Genomic DNA, 20,829 nt, shown 5'->3' on the forward strand with positions numbered 1-20,829 from the left:
GTCTTCCCTCTATCTCAGAAAATCATATCTACTTCCATTTATATGCAAATAAAAATTGTGCATCAGCCTTGCCTTTTCTTTGTGTTCTTATTCTTGAAACTCGGGTCATGATTCCCTATAAAACTGTACTTGTGCTTACCCACAGTTCTGCCTTATTACAGATGTAACTGAGTTTATCTCTTTCCTCTGGAAATATTTTGGAAATGGAAGGGAAATGCTTCAAATGTGTGATAACCTGTGGAGAACAATGTCAGCCCCAGTTTCAATGCAGTGATATTTTTCAAGTAGGAAGGTTAAAGCTATTCATGACATCAACCTCCAACTTCTAAATTCAGTTTAGATTCCAATGGGTAGCTGTTCCAGCTTCCAAACATAGTGTGCTGTCCTGAGGTGTACTACATATGAAAGGAACTTGGTGCTTCATCGGGTTCAATATGACAGTATTTTTTAAAGACTGAAGCTATTGACCACGTCATAAACAAAGCCCCACACTTCTAAGTTCTGTTCAAAATCTAAGGTGCACGTGTTTTAGCTTCTGAAGATATTGTGTACTGTGCTGAGGGGTTCCACATAAGGAAAGAACTCATCACACTTTACTAATTTAAACTTATAGGTTGTCCTGAAATGGAGATGATATAATCTCAAAAACAAATACCAAGGTCTGAATGGAAGAGAAGCCTGTATTCTTCTCATGAGACCTATGTTTACTGTTCTGGGATATTATTCTTTTTAATGTATTTGTCTCGGGGGCTGTGCAGCCAGAGTGCATCTCAGCCCTGTTTCCCAGTTGCTTTCGTGGTTTTAACCAGATGTAAGATTCACCTGAGGAGCTTTTAATCCTGGCCCAGTTTTTTTTTTTCAGTGGAGAATTCCTTTAACAGTGCCATCTGTGGTAGATGGAGTAGTGCTTATAGGTCTTTGCCTAATCAGTATGTGCTGCAATTTGCAATCTTACTGAGTCACGTGTCAGTAGCTTTACTGAACAGTGATGGTGGAATGCAACTTTACACAGTAGAACCTATGGAGAAGTGAAGGGATAACCCAGGGAGCTTAAGGACCGTGGAAGTTCCTAGTAAGGTTTTAGAAGGATCATTTCTTCAATGTCATCAGTTGCTTTGGCAGCAGTTCACAACCGAGCCAACATGGTGCTATACTACAGGATCTTGGGAAGTCTTTATGGCAGCCAAGGTGACAAGTATGCAATGATTATTACTGAATGTGTCAGACTTTAGCTGTTATCTGCCTGTGCATGATGCCTTGTCCACCTCCTTTTCTCCTCGCTGCTTTAAGGTAAATGTATTTTCTTGCATGCCCCTAATAAATGTCAGTGATAACAAAAACATCTCCAGGCTGTGCTGTGGCTGTTCGGTTTCATCAATGCTCAGTTGTTCTGAAGCATGTTTCAGTTACTCTGCTGGTGGTCTTGCCTGGGAAAGGCACATTAGTGGATCTGTTTTCCAACAAGTTTGTTTCTCACTTGGCCCATGTGCGTTAAGTTTTGATAAGAGGACATTCCTTGCCTGTCCTTTTTATTGTTGTCTTTGTAGCGTACTTCCCAATATATTAATTAGGAATATATTAGTTTGTTATGTTCCTGAAGAGTTATTGTTCCTGTACAAAATGCTGTCAACAGACTGCCCCATAAAGTAGGGCTGTGTAATGCTTTCCACTCCCATATATTTCTTGTTCCTTGACAGTTGTTTTATTACCTTTCTAGTTCTTCTATACCTATTTCTAGTTAGAAATATGTAATCTAGTAGTCTGTGGTTAGATTCTCTTCTTGGATTATCTATATATTGTTTCCTCTAGCAAATCCTTTTCTGGTTTATTTCTTTTACTCTTGTTAGCATAATATTTACTCTTTTTTTCTTTTTCCTTTGTTAACTGAGACTAAGGAGTCTCTAGGGCCATGTGGAAACTTACTGCAGGATTGTCTTATTACCATGACTTGGCGACTTCAGTGTCCACAGCTTCTTTCTCCTAAGTTTGCCACATGACTCTTGAGCAACTAAGAATACCAAGAGAGAGGACTCACAGCTTAATATCAAGGGTATCGTATGTGTGGCTGATAATTGGTGGTCTCACAGAACTGACTTCAGTATTGGCAACTTTGATGGAGCTGGCAGAGTTGAACTTGTTTGTGTTGGCAATGAACTTGGCCCTAGGTCTGCAAGCTTAGACAGCAGAAACTCAGGATAACCTGTTTCCAGCAGAGTGCTCCAAGAGCAGTGATTAGGCCTGTTGTATTGCATTAAGGATGTGGAGGAAAAGGCTTTGGGCAAGTTTCATTTCTCTTAAGACGTGAGCAACTGCGATTTCTTTACTCGTCATGTTTTCAGGATGTTGCTAAAGAGAAAAGGACGAAAAGATGAAAATTAATTGCTAAATCTTGAGATACTTGCACAGGAAAACTACTTGATGATATAATTATTCTTAAAGCTAGTGAGGTTCCAGAATCTCTAGTAGGGATACTTGCATTGAATTTACCTATGTTATGCTGTGGATGCCTAAACTTGACAGCTTATAGGGAAGAGGCAGAAAAATGTGGGGCTTTTGTGTTGATTTTGTTTGTTCATTTGTTTTGGTTATGGGTTTTTTTGGGGTTTATTGTTTGAAATAATACTTCTGTGGTCTTCTTTTTCTTGTAATTTTGCCAGGCAATTGTCTTCTGGAAGTTCTATGGGTATAAATTATGGGAGAAGTTTGATCTTTGATGTTGCACAGTTACTCTCTTTACTACAGGATTTTTTTAGGCGGTTTCTCTTTCTCCGAGTGAAGCCAAGGCCAATAACACTTGCACATTGTAAAGAAAAACCTTAGGTAACTTATTTCAAACCTCCACTTAAATTGAGTACTTCTTGAATTTCTGTTCCATCTCTTTGTATGCCCCTTTTCTTTTCATGTTTTCAGCACTCTCTTGGTGAAGCGCTTCTTTTCAGCTCCGAAGGCTGGGGTAGCTGGGACTGTTCTCTTTCCCAGCTTTTCTTTGAAATCTCCTTTTCCTATGAAAATGCGTTGACAGATTCTCTCTCATGTGACTAGATTTGCCGAGTGATACACGCTGCAAGTACCACTAAATGCCTTCATATCCAACTGTGCTAGAGCTTTTCAGTATTACTTGCTTATGCATATACAGCAGTTTGAAAAATTAAGCATTTACAGGCATATTGTTACAATCTGGCCCTGGAGCAATGAAGTTGTTGTTCTGAGTTCAATACAGAGTATTGTACTATGCCAGCTGAAAATCTCATCTTCAGATTTTTCATCATGCTTTGTGTATGTAAGAGAAGCCTTGTAAATTAGCCTTTCATAGGAGCTGCTTTTAGGTGTTGCAGGTTGGGACTTCCACTTATTCCTTGAAGTAATACAATTTTGGAGAAGCAAGCGTGCTGACCTGAACAACTTAAAGCTCAGTCAAGGGTATTTTTCCTTTGTCAGCGTGGCACAGTTAAGGATATGTGTCAATGAAGAGAGTCCCTGTGGATAACTGGGTTTCTAGGATACAGCATAGCTTCTGTTTTAATTAGGTAGTTCCTCTTGTCTTCAGACTTTCTGTCACTTCATTGCTTTTAGAGATTTTTGTAGTGTTAATGCAATTTAGGAAGTAAAATTATTTTACTTTTAGCAAAAAATACATCCTTAAAACATTTGAATGCATTGTGTGCAAAATGCCACTTACTGATCTGTCATCTGCACTAAAAAAGGCTAATAGAAATTTAATTTAATTGCTCTTTTCAAAAACTTCCAGGATCGGCATTTTGGTGGACACTGCAGTGTTGAGCATAAACAGTGTTGAGCTTCTCAGTAATCATTCAGTTGGATGAAAACTGACACTGGAGTGTCAGTTTAGTCTTTGGAGACTAAAAATCAAGTTCTGTGCAGAGAGCAATAAAAAAGAGGAAAAAAAAATGTGGGGGAAGGAAAGCTTTCTCATTTAAAAAATGTGACCTGGTTATACCAATGAGCAAGTCTGATGAGAGTTTTTCTTAGAATTAACATTTGTAAAGTCAATTCAAGTTTGTGTGTACTTTGTCTCTAACATATGGCTTCCCACACGATGATGTCATATACAGCTAAGTGCCAAAAAAAGCGTGAATGCTCCCAGCAAAGGCTACACTTTGAACTAAAATTTGACTTGTGGTTTCTGTGCGTGTGTGTTTGTGGCCAGACAGCTGGTCACGTTAGAGCACCGAGCTCTGCACGAAGCCACTGCTTTCCTCAGCTGTGGGTGATGGTCTGCAGGAAGACATCGGGGCCATAGAAGACTTCTGTATGGGAAACATCTACTTTTCTTCCCCCTGAGATGTTGGAAACGGTGTGAACTGTCATGGCTAATTTGCTTCCTCACCTTCCCGGCATCTCTGATCAGAGGCGTTCTAGGGAGGGACTGTCGACTCGAGGCATCTTGGTGCTGTAAGATCTTTATGCAGTTCCATGAGTAAGGATTTCTGTATCGTTTGGGCTTGCAGGTGTTGTGTAGGCATAACAAACTGTTCTGTGCATGGGTTTTGTTCCCAGCCCACTTCTTAGCTAAGTCGTGGTTTTTCCAAAGGTGGTAATAATGTTTGGGAGGTGGATCTCACTGTGTGCTTGTGTTTATGGAGCGGGTGGTGGGGCTGCTTACTCTGACACCCTCTGTATGGTCTCCTGCCCTTAGCGCCCAGTCTGGTGTCTGCTTCTTACCTCCTTTTGTGTTACAAAAAACTTTCCTTGGGTTGCATGTTTTTTTTCTCTCTTCCATGCAAATCAGAATATGTTACAGTGGTATGAAATAAAGGGAAGCTGTGGGGTTTTTTCCTTTTGGTCTACCATTTACTGTAAACTACCACAGGGTCCAGTTCTGCTTCAGCAGTGGATATGTTAGGGAGATTCCTAGATCAGAACACAGATTGAAAGTTTTCTGCTGAGCTGTTCCATCAGCTGTGCAGTGGAAGTTGGGATCTCACTGGCTACAGCTCTTTAATGTGATGATGACCAGCAAGTGTCCTAAAGGAACTTTTGAGGGTGGTTTTAATGTTGGAGAAGGAAGAAAATGTATATGCTAGTGCCTAGTATTACAGGCTCATTGGTGTTATTTGCCAAACTCAAGAGTGCGTGAGGATTTCATGGTGTATTTTTTTACTCAGGTTTGAAATTAGTTAGACTGCCTTCTATTAAAACTCTTTCTTTACAAAGCCTTCATCAACTCTGCTGGCCAGCAAGCAAGGGTTTATCTTTGCCCCTTTCCTGTGTGCTTTGGTGCACCTTTTCTCCTCAAGCAGAGACGGAAGCTTGTGGTTATTCGCTGTGCAGGAGGAGGAGGAGGTTCTTGTCTACTTGCACCTGGGCAGTAGTTGAACCACATCTGGTTGCATGCAGGTGAAAATAAGATGTTCTTCTTCTTTCTTGGCTATGTATTAAAAACTGAAGTGTGTAAAAGTGAGCCTGTGTACATGGGCACTCACTTTGCATGCTGCTTCCCATGAACACTGTTATTTTTCTCATGATGCAGCTTTTTCTGTCATGAATTTTTATCATCAACTGCAGTGAGAAAGAGGGCCGAGACATAGCATAATTGCTCTGTTTCTTTACCTTCTCTTTCTTTTAGTCTTTCAGGTGGTACGAGCAGCTTAATTAGTTAAAATTCATAAGTACAGCTGGTAAATGATGAGATTTTCTTCTTTTTCAATAAGAAAATAAACATCTTTGAGAAAGAACTGTTAGAACTCCGGATGGTTTATGTCCTGTGCTGCCCTGAGGGAGAAATGAGCATGGGTGCAGCATGTGCTCTGAGGAACACAACCTTCCAAAATCTGTCCAGAGCCCCACAGAGGAGCTGTGAGCTAGAGCTCAGGAAGGGAGGAATGGTGCAGGCTCCCATCCTCTCCTCTCCCTGGCTTTTGTGTGCCAGAGGTGATTACTGTCACTGTTCAATCCGTGCCTAATGCCTCTCAGAGAAGAAAGCAGACAGCTTTTCGTCTGCACATGCTTCCGTGACTGGTATTTTCCTACAAACCAGACACTTAAGAAATTTTTGTTAGAGGCTTACACAAGGGAACTGTGTAAATTTTTTGCAATGACCTAATGCATACAAGCTCTTTTTGATGGAAGCTGAACTAAATGCTGTTAAGTAAATTGGAAAGTTATTAAGTGTTAAGCTTTAGGAAGGAAGAGTTACGATTTTTTTAAGATACATTTTCATCCATCATTTTCTCTACCCTTGGGTGGTCTCATCCTGTGTTATGTTCAGTAACTTCAATTTCTTACTTTCCATTTCTCAAGGAAAAACTTAAAATGTTATTAAAAGCTTCCCTTAAATGTGTTATGCTACTCTACCTCATAGTCAGGGAGCTGTTTCAAGTGGTGAATGTGCCTAGTGAGTTCATAGCTTTAATTTCAATAATTTGGGAGCTGTTGTTACGTAGTTATTTAGGAATTTTCCCATAATATTTGGAATGTATGTAACATTGGCTGCCTTTCTACCTAAAATGCATCAGTTTGAAACAATGGGCAGCAATAAAAGAACAATTTTTCTTCATGCCTAAAAGATAAAGCTACTAAAATTTAATTTTGTATATCATTGTGTTAGTACACAGAAGAGTCTAGTGGCACTTTCTGATGTTTGTATTCTTTATTAGCAATTATGTGGTTTCTCAAAAGTGACAAAACGAAAATTATTAGTTCTATTCTCAAGGTTTAATTTTATCACAAGTAAAGATTTCTCTGTTGTTGTCATGATTGTACCTTTCATCTATAGTTTAACATCTTCATAATATAGAAAATTACCTACATTTTAGTAGATACTGAGAATTGTGATATGGTACAATTGCCACATTTTAATAGGAGAGTGCAGAGAAATGATGCAACTTTTTTGAAGTCACATGAGACATCAGTGGCAGAGGTGAGATTACATCTGCATCCTGCATTTAAAAATATATGAACGTATATTTATTATAATTAAAGAAAATATGAAAGCACTTGATTATGTACATATATTATTACAAATACGTATTTGAAACTTTGTAAAGTTATTATTATAGATTATAGAACAGGCATCACTTTTTAGCACTGCAACTACAGGAAGTATGAAATCTGCATCCCTCTAATTGCTTTCTGGAAAAATGACTAGCCTAGTTCCCAGTTTATGAATGCACACAGTTTTCTGGCAAGCAGAGATGGTATATTTTTGTTCCCAAAGAAGTCTATGGACTGCAGCAGTCCTTTGCTGTAGTCATGAGGAAGTGCTGTGCTTCTCAAATTCACACGAGTCTGCACCAGCGTTACTGGTTGCAGGGATGTGCTTCTGTAATTATGGATCTGGCAGTTAAAGGGGTTGTTGTGTTCAGTGACAGGTTTCATTACTCGTGAATTGCTTGTGACTCATATGAGTTTTGGGGGACAGCAGAAGCAGCAGAGAGTTCATCACCCCAAGCCCACCAGCACACTTCCTATGCTGTTGCTCCTCCTGTGCCCTTGTCTGAGCTGAGGCATTGTACTGGTGCCATCTGTGCCTCCTGTGGTCCCTGCCACTAGTGCTCGCCTTTCCTCCCCTTTGCTGTAGCTTGGGATCACAGCTTTGTTCCCTAAGCTATCTATTCTTTTTCATAATGTTATCAGCTTGGCCGAGTCTGGCTTGTCTGATCGTCAGCCTGTCCCCTTTGCCTCACTCAACGGCAGTACGGGGGAAACTGTCACCCGACAGTAGCAGCTGTGCAAACAAACAAGTCAGCATTGATATTCATCAATAGCTTTGTGCAGTCGTGGCATTGAGATGCACCAGAACATGTGCAATCTGTCTGCTTTCTTTGTCCCATGCTATAGCCAGATCGGCCACTCTGCACTGATGAGGGCGATTGTCATGCCATGGTGTGCCTTCTCCGTCTCTTTTTCCTTTGCTTTTCCTTGCTCTTTGTGGACTGTCTGGCTGCTCCCAGGCACATCTGCCACGCGTCCCATCTGCTCCCCCTGAGAGGCACGCTCAGTTCTGACAAGCAGTATTCAAGTGGTACACTGTTCTCTGGAGATGACAGAAAACACCAGTTTGTGTTATTAATGGCATGTCACTAATGCTCCCTGCTTCTAAAACACTAAGCAAAGCAAATAGTGTGGAACATCAACTCCTGAACTTGCTGGTGAGGAGTTGTTTCAAAATCCTATATGCACAGGTGAATTTTTCCCATTCCACTTAACTCAAGTAGCACTGCTCTTAACTTGTCTTATAGGTTGTAACTTTTTCATGACACAGTGTATTTTCCTTCATAAAACAAAACACCTGCTTCAGAAGCTGTATTCTTTCCTTCCTGGCATCAGTGGCAATATTCTTTACATTAGGAGGCACAAGTGTATGATAAAATTGTTATTTACTATTACTTTGTCTCTCAAGGAAAAAATAATACCAGACTGTCAAAAAAACCCAACAAACAAACAAACAAACAAAAAACCACCCCAAAAGCTAATTCTAAAGTCAGAAAGAATTTAAAGCCAAGATTGGCCTTGCCTCTTCTGCATGTCTGTTGGACAGCTTATGGTTGTGCATGTAACTCTTCAAAACATCTTTCTGTGACATGTAGTCACTTCCAGCAGGATCTTGCCATATGACAGCTCCTGATCAAGTTGAACAAAGATAAAAGGAGCTCTGTGTGGGTGAAGGAGGAAATTGATATGTAGCATAGGCATGTATAGGCAGTAAAGTTGTGAAATTCCCGCTAGCTTTGGGTCAAAGATTTGTGGAAATGTGTGATGAAAAGTGCAGTTACTAATTAGTGTGTATTCACCTTTGCCTGATCATATTAGCTGTCAGGTGTATCAGCTCTGCATTTGCCATGCATATGTTGTGTTGAAGCTAACACAGCTGCCTTGTGTACTGCTGCAGGGATTTGCAGCATGAAGCCATCATGAGCAAGAACTGCTTTCTCTGTTAGCATGTTTGCCTGCAGTGTGGAATTCACTGTAAGCAAGGACTGGGTGTCCAAAGTGTGACCAAGGTGGACAGGATTTTACAGGGCTGGCTAAAAGGAATTGTGCATGCATATAGGGAGAGAAGTGATTCATTTTGACAGTGGTTGTTTCATAGCTTTGTAAGTATTTTCCTTTAGTAACTCCCTGCTTACTCAAAATGTCACAAAGAGAAAAATAAAGGCTGGAAGCCTAAGTCAAAGAAAGGAGCCAAGGCCAGGGAGGCTTCTAGTGAGGAAAAAACATGGAACAGCTTTTGGTCAGCAAACAGAGCTGGCTCAGCGTATGTTTTTGGTCCTGTGGTTGCGAGAAACTGTTACTTGTGTTAACTCCTTGTGAAAGCTGTTATTCCATGATGGCTGCACTGTACTGTGTTCAAACAGTAGACCTCTATGGAAGAGGTTGAGGATGGACTTGTGTATTTGTCTTACATAGCTTTTACAAGAGTGTTTTTTCTTTTTTTTTCCCTTCACCTGAGAGCATTGTAAGGCAATATATTTTATACCACAGCTAAGCATCATAAAGCTGGTAATGCCTACAGTGAGTTTCAGGAGCTAAAAATGGACTGGGACTACTTGAGAGAATAGTATCTGCAGTGCTGCAAAACATTGTCCATGAAATCTGTCAGATAAGGGATGTAATCACAGCACTCCTATTTGGTTAGGTGTGATTAGTGGTACAGTGGTATTTGCTCTGTGCATTAATTCTTGTCATTGTGCTTTTTAGAGCAGCACCTTTAAAACTTATCAAGTTGGTGTGTCAGCACTTAAAAAGTTCTGTCAAAAAGTTTAGTAAACAGACCAGGGTGGAGGGAATAAGGAGAGCAGTTTATCACCTTTGGTAAGTGGTGTTATACTGACAACAGTGGGTAACAGATTAGATGAGCTATTCCTGCAGGACCTTCCATGCCTTACTGAGTTCAAGGCATCCTCTAAAGGGTCACAGATGTAGTTGCAGTTGAGCTGTGTACTGTATCACTGTCCAGCCCTCTGTACTGTATATGCTCATTTTTATTTTAAACTGATCCCTGGTGGTTTAACTGGATGTGATTCCTGCACCCCCAGCCTTGTTAATGTGTGTCCAGCAGCAGTGCCTGGACTCTCCTGTATGAAAACAGGATGGTCAGGTGGGATAGATGAATTAAGGATGAACCTTTTGTGTGTGTCCTTGAAAAATATTCTGCAGCAATTTTCTGTGATTTCCTTTAATAATTCAGCTCTGAATGCTATTAATCCAGTCTTGGCATTTCAGGAAAGTATTCAAGCAATAATCAACCATTTCTCTGCAAAACTCATCCGTGGTTGGAAAAGCTTATATACAGATCTTTTCTGTAACCCAAGAACACTTTTGTGAGAGAGGAGAGTATTTTGTTAAAGTATCTGGTGAATTCTTAGCTTTTTCTTCTCTCCTGGCCATTACTACTTGAACTCTGGAAACTGGAGCAGTGAAAGTTTTATTACAGGTGGCCCATAAACAGAGCAGTCGTGTAGAGGGCTGTGAATAAAGGTGACAACTGTGTAATGAAGCAATTTGTCACTGCTAACAGGCCAGACTTGAGATGAATGGTGGACAGTGTAAGCGTAACTAGTGGACATGTTACTTAGGAAATTTGTGTGGTTGATACCAGGTCCACATTTGCCTTCTGTAAAGGGGACCCCTCTTCATTTCTCATAAGTGTCACTCATTTCTGAGGAGGATCTGGTCCTTGAAAGAGAATAGATCTTCTAGTGAGATATATATATATATAGATATATATATATATATAAAATATGAAAAAATAATATAACTGGAGGAAATGAAGTGATATGAAATGAAAACAGCATATCTAAAGTTATGTAAAATTTTGGTGTGTGTTCTTTGTGAGACCATTTGCTGCCACGCACTGTAGCCTCGCATAGGCAAGAGGGAGTCACTTTCTGGCCATCCATGGGGCTCAGTAGAGTGCTGCTGTAGAGACAAGTCAGTGCAGAGTGAGAGGAGCTTGTGTTGCCTGGCTCACCTCCAAGAAATGGAGTTTCACAGGGAATCTTACGATTTGTCTGATCTGACTTGGTCACAGAGGTTTTGTCTTCACCCTTGAATTCTGGGCATGTGTCTCCAGAAATACCGTGTGTGAGGTAAGCTCATTGTGATCTTACTACTTGTACCAACCTGTTGGCTTTTGTTTTTCTCTCTCCCTCTTTACTTAGATGAAAGATCCTTGGGACAGCAGAATTTTTCCTTTTTCTCAATGGACTTAAAGGTGCACGAAAGCATATCAGGCAGCAGGACACAAACGGCCTTAGCAAAAAGTGATTTGAAGTCCCAAGAAAGTAATTTGCTTCAAACGGTTTTATCATCAGTTACCACTTCCTTTGATGTGACTTTACTTAGCCAAGAAGAAACAGCCAGGATTTCAGAAGGGAGAAGTACGCTGTTGGTAGATGTCTCCGTAACAAGCAATGAGGCGTTCTTAAGTGACAATGAATTTGTTAGCTCATTTTCAAAGGCACAGTGGACTCCTCCGCTGAAATCTTTTGCAGTTTTAACAGATCATCACTCAGTTAATACAGTAGAGCCATCAAGAGAAATGTTAGAAACTGTGTTGCTAACACCTTCATTATCTGTCCTTTTTTCGCCATATGATATCTCAAAAACAGCACAGCAGAAGACTCCGTTGAGCGCCGTCCCTGAACGCAGTAACACCCTTACAGAACTAAAGCCTTTTGTACCAGATCGTGAAACGCTAACAGCAAGCAGAGACTTGCTGTTGTACCCTCCAAATGCAGCTATTCATTTCACTTCCTTCCCTTCAGAGAGTGGAGTTGTGGCACAGGAAAACATTAATGCGAGTTTAACAGCTCTGCCTTCTGGGACTGCTTCAGAAGGATTGCCTCTTCATCTCAAACTGCTGGGTAAAACTAGCCCTGAGATCCCAGATGCCACAGCACAAAGTGCAGACCTGTATGGTGACGTTTACACCGATGGGAGTACCAAGGCAGCAGAATCTCTCAGTCTAAGGACATACCCCACTCCAAGCCTTCCCTGGGCCATGCCAACTTCAGCAGCCAGTGCTGAGCCTGCTTTTTTTCCTATTAGTCTTCCACTTGTGTCTTTCCCACTTAACTCAGCTGCCATTTCCAGGAACTCTAATACAGTTCTTAATGCCAGCCTGTTTACACGTGAATTCTCCACTACAGCACCAAATTTGCCTGCCGGTTCAGAAATACCAAGTCAATCAGAGCTTGTCAGTGAGCTCATGAGTCCAGTGCCTTTCACGAGATCATACAGTTACTGCCTGTATTGTGACTCGGTTTCACTTCTGCCAGAAGCAGGCTTTTCCCCAGAACATGATGTGGGCTCAGGCGATTATGTTGAAACTATGTCCATCAAAGCCTCTGAGGTACAAGGCGTAACTCCATTTACAAGCATAATTACTGATGGGTATGAATTAGAGGAACCTACACCTGAGATTTTTGATACTTCTTTTCCATCAAGACCAGTTGTTTCATTGTCTTCAAGATTCGCAGAGATCCCTGATTCAAGCATTTTAGTAAGCACTACAGACACTAGAACACCTATAACCATTTCTCCTTCCTACCATCAGCTCCCTGGAGGAATGTCATTGAATATCTCTGTTACCCAGTCCCTCCCTATTCTGGAAACAATTTCATTGACGCTAAGCACTCATGTGGAACTTCCTGGTGCCACCACCATTCTGTTTGACTCTACCATCATCCCGAGTGAGCCAGTAGCGTCGTTTTCAATCAGTCGGACAACTTTGCTGGAATTGCCAGAATTAATGCCATCAGAATCTGTGGTTTTGCTTGACAAGACATCTACGAGTGAGGAACCCTCTTTAAAGATTTCAGATTTTCCATCCAGTCTTTTATCAACACCGTTTCTTATTGAATCTAGCTACTTATCTTTATCATCGACCATGCTAGATTCTTACTCTGTCAGGCAAGGTGATTTATCAACACTCTTACCTCAGATCTTGTTGACTGGGACATCAGTACTTTCTGAGGATGTTACCAGCTGGGACTTAGCTACCACTGTCAGCTCTGCCACTGACACCAAGGTTTCTCAGTTACATCTTGGCCAAACATCATATGTTTATTCAAATGTATCATCCCTTCCAGATGCACATGTTCCTGAAATAATGCCATCATCAGATTTTCCCTCTGGGTCATCTGTGTTTCTGGAAGCACCCTCGGTACTGCCAGTGGGCTCTGAAGTTGTATTTACCTCAGCTGTTACAGGAGCTACCTCTCAGTTGGAGCCTTCACTCTCCACCTCTCACTCCGTGGTTCCTACCCTGGTGCTGCCCACTTCGGACACCCAGTCTGTTACCAGCAGCATCTTGCTCAGCGAAACAAATCTGATCTCTTTGTTTACTACCTTTCCAGCAACTCCTGTCTTAAATGTATCTTCATCTCTGCTCTCAACTGCACTGGCTTCTGATGAGGATATTGGTGCTACAGTTTACCCCACGCTGCTTTTAACATCTCGCAGCGAGGGCAGTGCTCCCACAGCCCTTCCTCCCACAGACCCTGACAACCTCACATCAGCCGCCAGCACCATCAGCGTGATGCCCTTTCCTACAACATCTCTGTCTGTGACCGTGGCATTTACTCCCACACAGCTTCCTCCAACTTCTAGCCCTCCCACTGGATATGAAGTTCCAGCAGGAAGCAGTGTAACTGCTGGCACTGATGCATCAGCTCCTTCCACCAGCGTCCCCACAACCGCTGTCACCAGTGCTACAGGCAGCCATGGCACAGCTGCTGCAGGCAGCCCGGGGACATTCTCCTCCACCCCTGTGGCAACCACTACTCCGTCTGAACTGGTGGTTGTGACTTCTACTGTGACTACTACTAGGCAACCATATGTCTGCGACATCACCATTCCCGATGCTTACTTAGTCACTGCAGGTAAGATATTCCTAACATTTTTATTTTGGTTTTTTTTTAGAGGCCACAGTAATGTGACCCCCTAGCTAAATTGCAGATGTTGACTTAACTAAGTGAACCTTTCAAAGAAATATGGTGTCAATTTAGACAAAGAGCTGTTAAAGCATTGATTTATCATTTACTCTTAAAAATAATAGAATTCACTTGAGTAAAGTCCATTTTAGTAGTGAGTTACATATACCTTACACTGCACAGAGAATTAAATTGTCTTCTAAAATTGCTGATGCGTATGTACGAGTATGCTGAGTTAGAGGCTGCTTTATCATTTCATGGGTTGTAAATGAATGTTACTGTCATGGTACTGTTCTGCCAAAATGTTAAATGTTCTGACTGAGTAAGTTTCTCCTTTCAGTTGTTGCTGCTGTTTGTAAAAAAAAAAAAACCCACCTGCATGTGAGGTAATGTTGTAATATGTAAGAGGAGAACCGGTTTAAAAAATGTTTGGGTTTCACTACCATTTTTATAATTTTCCCCTTACTAGCTTATATTTATATCTTCCCTCCTCCCATACTTACTTTCAATTGGATTTGGTGTGTTTGTAACCAGAAAAAGTGACATTAATGTGTTTCAAAATTAATTGTCTTAGCATCTGTGTTTGCTTTTCTGGTGTTTTCCTACCTCTTCCTGGCTTGTTAACAAAACAATACCAACAAACTAATCCAAGGCAGCTGCAGAAGTGCTGCATGTTCTGTGGTAAGCAACACATTTTACCCTTAAGATTTAATTGTAATATGTAAAGCAGACTGAGCATAATCTCATCCTCCAGGTATGTAAGTGATCTAGCTATGCTAGCGATGAGGAAGACTTTTTTTTTTAAACCTGTAATTTGAGTAGTTTTGTAGGCAAGCAACTGATGGAAAGTAACTGCAGGATGACAACATGACACTTCTCAGTTGTTTGCTTAACCCATAGTCAAAGTGGCAAGCGTGACTGTAACAGACATGACATCCATTGGGATGTGGGGATTTTAAAGCCGTTTCTTACTCTGTGGATATTCCTTTCATTAATTAGTGTCACATTTGTTTACTCTCTATTTAGGAGAAAAGTAGATCCATATTTTCTGTGGCTTTTTTCTGACCTCATCTGCATTCCATGCGTTGCCTACCAAACTTTAACTGTGTTGTGGCAGCAGGCTTGTTGTGCACAGGTCGGACTGAATGTGCTGTTACTTTCAGATCCCATTTGAGTGCCTCAGTGGCTCTCTAGAAGATTCTTTTACTAGAATTTTAAAGACATTAGGTATGAAAAAACAAAATGGGAGAGAAAATAAACCTGGAGTTCCTTAAACTTTATGTACAGTCACTTTTTAGGATACAGTCACACCTTTACCTGTTTCCTTGTCTATTGTCTTACCTGTTTGATGCAGTTGATCTCATTGCCTGCTTTTTCATGCATTGCCCAATTGAAAATGCAGCTTTGAATCAAAACCCAACAGATGAAGCTAAAACGTATTTACTGACTGACATTAATTTCTAGTGCTGGCCCGAAGAGCTGTTCTACGAAATGTCAGTGAATCCATCAGAGAAGTGCTCAGAGTTCAGTTCAGGAGATCAGTAGAGTTAGAGGTAAGTGGTATGAAGTGTGCACAAGTACTCTTTGATCAGTGTCATACAATAGTGGATTTAGTTCACAAGCTGAAATGGTAATTCAAACAGTCCATGAGGTATTGTATCAGAGAGAAATTTATTTTAACTTGAATGTTAGTTGAGTTGTGGTTGGGTTTTTTAATGTGAATGTGATGTCAGCTTTTTTACTTGTAGAATGTCATCATTTTCTATGACAGATTTTTCTTGGTTTTGCCAGAGGTGAGCAAGAAGTGTCCAGACTCACTGCTCACCTCCTTTGGCTGGTGAATTGAAACTGAACAACCTTTACCCTTCAAAAATTCTGTTCATTCTGCTAGCTGATTATATACTTAGCAGTATAAATAAAACCAAACCTTCTGCACAAACTTGTGCTATTTAATGTTGTAAGTGAGGCCATCAACACTTGCAGGGGAGGTGGTGGGATCCCAAATGCATGATTTGGCAGATGAAAAAAGCAGATGAAAAAAATCAGGTGTGCAATCGTAAGACATTATTTTTAAGCCTTTAGATATGTGTAACTCCTGTCCTTCCCCAACTCATAGGGCTAGAAATTGCTGTGCTGTTGGGCTTTTCTGAAAGCTTCCTCTGCTTTGATACTCAAGGAATCTTCTTTGAACAATGTATCAGTGTTGTTTTTGAACCTCCAGGTGACTGTCTGGTTGAGATGAGGGTTAAAGTCTCTCTTCCCCACCTCTCTCTCAAACCCTCTGTCAGATGGGAAAAGACTGTAGAGGTAGTTTGGATGTGCCTTCGTTGTACAATCATCTACTTCAACACTGGGGACAAAAGGAAATACTGTAATGGAATTGCTGGTGTTGATGAGGTTCAGCTGCACTTGCATAACTGTATTCATGTAGTTGTCATAGCCAAGCACCACATTATCTTTTCTGAGTCAATGATCTCATTTTCATTTTGAAATTAACTCAAGGAGCAGTTTGAATGTTGAGCATAACTTGAGTTTCTCCATACACAGAATCCCTTGGTGCCTTTAAATTCTGCACCTCCCATAATCACTGCGCTCAGTAATTAAACAGCTCCTGCCTGAGAATATACCTCTCTACTACTCAGTCAAGATAGGAGTGTTATGAATTTCTGCCAAACTTCAGTTACAGTGAGCTGCCGCTATGAATTATGTCTAGTTTAGCTCCTTTTGGCAATATCTCCTCATGAACTTTTTCAGGGTTTTTTATATAAGAGATTTTTCTTCTAGTTTATGAATTATGCTTTCAGATTGTGCAAACTGGCGCAGTCAAGAGGTCAAAAGTTCATGAAGATACAACTACACTGATTTCCAGTGACCTTATGCAACTCAGTAATATGGAAGCACTTACCTTCTTAATATTAACAGCAGTAAGACAAAATCCATTGCTAAATATTTGACTGCTGATTGGAACAAACATTTGATATACTGTTTTGCATTTTTGCCCTTTAAATTCCTTCCTGTCATGCCTACTATTACCTTGTAAAGCTCTCAATAGGAAAAGCTTCTGAGAAGTCCTAAGGCTTCTCAGAAGTATCTGTTTTTATAAATAATTTAGTTAGTCTAGCTTCGTTCTTTGCAAAATCTTTTTTATGAAAAGGAAGAAACATCTCTGTGGAATCAGTTTTGCTTATTTTATGCTAGAATGCTGCTGTCTTATGTGTTCTTTGTGATGCCTTGGGTGTGGGTTTTGCACTAAAAATAATCACTGGCAAATGTCTTCACCTCTAACAGTCAAATACCAACAAAACTGTTATTTAAAAAAAAGAGCTGCCTGTAATAGCAGTATGTCAAATGGTGATGTAATGCAGAATTTTAAACAGAATTTGTCTATCTTGCTAAACTTAATTAGTCAAACAGACCTGACTTTTTTTAGTTAAGAGTACTCAGAAACCATGTGTATGTTTGCAAGTTATGGTATAGCTTCTCTAAGCTGCTTTTTTACTGTGTCTCGTATTACAGCTCACAGATGTTCCCTTGCTGTGATGTAATGTACAGTAAATCAGGAGACAGTCTAGTTAAATTTAACTTTGTAGTAGTATATGCTTTAAAAATAAAACGCATCTCAATGATGACTATAACTGCTGCTCACTTTAAATAGGAAACAAGTTTAACACTAAAAGGCGAACTAAAAAATTTTTTACCAACTTTTTCGGTTGCAGCTTTGGTCTCTCCTTTTTTATTATTTCAAACATTGTGAGTTGTTGACGTGGAAGAAAAAAAAAAAGAAGCAGGCTTGAATCCTACCAAGTGGAAAAAAAAAAAACTTTTTTCAATTTTTTCCTAGCAAAGGTCCTTACAGCAAAGTGAGAATAACCTAAAATTTCAAAGTTCTTTTCAGTTGGTCTCAACATATTGCATCTGCAAAAGAAAAAATAAGACGTAATGTCTGAATAAGAGTAATTTTTGTCAACTTTCTCTAATGTAAACCTTATGACACTTGAGTAAAATCTGTTATACAACGTTCCCTTGACTTGACTTGTTGCGGTGGGGTGTGAAATAAAATAGTGTTGGCAGTGACTTGCTGCCAGGACCCCTGGTGCCATTAAGTTCATGCCAACAGGAAGAAGGTTTTTGCCAGCCTCATTTGTGCTTGGAAATTTTATCATGAGGTATAGTGTACACCTCAGCCACTCTGTTGTTGTATTTAATGTGCGGTTTGGGGCATGTTCTTAACCTGTTGGGTTCTGTAATCCAAAATCAGTAAACTGCCTCCAGAGGAAGGAGTTCAGTTCATTGTTAGGCAGTTAAATACTCCTTTCAGAGATGCCACCTTGTGGACTTGTCCTGGCTTCATCTCTGCTCACTGCTGCTGAAGTTCTAGCTGGTATCGTTGAGGTGTGTAAAAACAATGAGAATTGTTGCCTTAGGATCTTGAAGTGCATGGAAGCAGAAGCGTTGTTTCATTTTTAAAACCTGTAAGCCTTTGTAGTCCATGTTCAGGAAGTTAAACACTCTCTGCAGGTTCTTTATAGGATGCTTAATAAGGTGGTAGTGAGGAAACTGGTTGTTCATGCTTTCTGCCAGATGTTTACACAGCACAGTACAGTGCAGTGTAGGCATGGATTAGATTGTGGCAAAGGTGCATCTAATCAAATATTTCGGCAGATAGTAATTCAATAGGAAATGCTTAGGGAACATCATAAGAAACAGAGTAAGGATACAGTGATATTTTTCCTAAATACTCTTCTAGCCTCTGGTAAACTGAGGCTTGAAAACTTTCTGTACTAGCAGCACTCTCTCCTGTGAGGGTAGCTGGGAATGAGATAGGTTGTATCCTGAAAACAGCAGAGTTTGGTTAGACATGCTTTGGAGAAGGGTTAGGTGAACTTTAGGTGTTGTAGGGGTTCTCTGCTCCTGCTGAAGGTTTCTGCTTTTGCTGTGGGAATGGCTCCACAGTGCATGTGAAGTTTTGCATGTTTTTCTGACTTTCTGGCCAAAAGTTTTAAGATAAAAAGTTCGTACTTGTTTAATGTAAGAAATCTGTGCTTGTGTACTTTAATAGGTGATACTCTAAAATGTGAATGGTTCAGCTACCTAATTTGCTTGCATCTAGCTGTCCTGGCAGTAGAGGTGAAACTTCCCAGAGAGAGTTGGATGGACAGCTGGGTTTGTGAACCATTAGAGCTGTGCCAAGAGCAGCTATTCTCATTCATGAATCACAAATCGAGAGTCATGAGCTGTGCTCATCTATCCTAGGTAAATTTGTAGACTTCTCTGTGAATTAGCTTGTAGGCTGGCATGGGTCTGTTATTTCTGTCACATGAATTAGGTTGTAGAGAGCTTACTCTAGACAACCCTGTTATATCTCAAGCAGAAATAACTATTGTTTTGACTTGTAGCTGTTCTAATCTGCCTACCTCAAAATTACTTTTAGAAGTGGGGTTTTTTTGATGTCCTTTCTGGAGTTGCTGCAACTTTTCTGGTGCAGTGAAGCACAAAAGGGAACCAATGTTAGCTGTTAAGCTGAAAAAATTAATGCAAAATTCCAGGGGGGATGTTCAGGCTACCCTGGCCTCTAGGGTGCAGTGCAGCCAGTCAGAGATGGAGGCAGCTGAGTTAGTTATCAGACCTTGCTTTCGTGTCTGAAATACCTAACTAGTGCATAAGTACATGCTGGCTGCACTAGGCCTCTCTTCCTCAGCATATATTCCTTCAGAAATCACCAGCAAATTGTCACTAAAATTTGTAATTCTAATTCCTCTTTTTCTTGCCTTTTAAGTAGTCTCGTTTGCAAGTAATGGGCAACTTCTTTTGCCATGTGTTCCCCATTATAACTGCTGTTTCCATTTGACAAACTGAAGCTGCAGAGATTATTTCATCATGAGATAAAAGAATAAAATTTCAGATAAGAGGAACTGAAAAGAGCTGTGCACATTATTCATATCAAACAAATTTGAGTTTTATGGGCCTAAATCCATTTAAAATAAAAGCTGGATGTTGCATATATTTGTGGGCTAAGAAGGAAGAAAGGCATAATGAGCAGCATAGATTATTTTTCTCATTTCCTTCTGCTACTGAGGTACTTTCTTCTGATGAAGATGAGCTCTCTGAAATGCATGCTTTTTAGAGGACAGGAAAGAGCTGCTTGCTGTCTCATCTAAACAGCAGTTGCCATCACTTTATACTACAGCAGAAATACCACTAAGGAACATGTGGGTCACAATTTAAGCAACACTGTGGTTTTCTATAAGGCTGATTCTGAAGCTATCTAACAAATCCCTTCACCATCACAGCACCTGCAAGGTGCTAGCATCTCTTCATCTAAGAGGTCCATATTTATTAGAAACTTGAGGTCTCTAGGTTATTTATCTGTGAGGCCATCATGTTGGACACCTCAAAATATTTTGAAATGTGACTGCCTGTGGGAAATAAAGCAAACTGGGGGAATAAACCAAAGAAGAAGAAAATAATGCTGGGGAAATAAACCCCTTCAGTTTGTTCTTACTTGGGTGACTGAAAAATAGTAGAAAATAGTGTCTGCATGGAAACATTCATCAAGGTTTATATTTAACTTAAAACCTCATTTCTTTTGCATGATGTCTAAGGCTCCTCAGGGTTTTTAAGAAGACTCAAAGTCAGGACGTGAATTGGAAGAGGAAAATTGTAATTGTGGTAACTGTGTTGAAATAAGCAGATAGAAGTGTTCCCTGGAAGAAAGTGTTCTCGAGTGTGAAAATTATATCCATAAAACATAGGGTATGTGTATTTTACTCCTTGTGTGTCACATGTGAGTGGTATAGGAGATATTCACTATGCAGTATATGACTGAACTGCAGAAGCTACGCAAGCAGTTCAGTAAGTAAACAGAAATTTTGTATGGAAAATATTATGTACTCCAGGGGAATGCAGGCGAGGGGGAGTGCTACTATGTAGG

General features: G+C 40.3%; 1 protein-coding gene across 3 annotated transcripts in view; it reads left to right on the forward strand.

The window, feature by feature from the left end:
- KIAA1549 (KIAA1549 ortholog) overlaps nucleotides 1-20,829 on the forward strand; it is a 166,192-nt gene that overhangs the window by 78,641 nt on the left and 66,722 nt on the right. For all 3 annotated transcript variants that reach the window (XM_017804797.1, XM_017804799.1, XM_017804798.1), the window contains exons 2-3: nucleotides 11,124-13,847; nucleotides 15,363-15,451. In XM_017804797.1, the coding sequence (XP_017660286.1) occupies nucleotides 11,165-13,847; nucleotides 15,363-15,451 (2,772 nt within the window). In that variant the 5' untranslated portion in view covers nucleotides 11,124-11,164. The remainder of the gene's footprint in view (nucleotides 1-11,123; nucleotides 13,848-15,362; nucleotides 15,452-20,829) is intronic.

Source organism: Lepidothrix coronata, unplaced genomic scaffold, assembly GCF_001604755.1.
Source record: "Lepidothrix coronata isolate B3197 unplaced genomic scaffold, Lepidothrix_coronata-1.0 Scaffold10, whole genome shotgun sequence".
Taxonomy (NCBI): domain Eukaryota; kingdom Metazoa; phylum Chordata; class Aves; order Passeriformes; family Pipridae; genus Lepidothrix; species Lepidothrix coronata.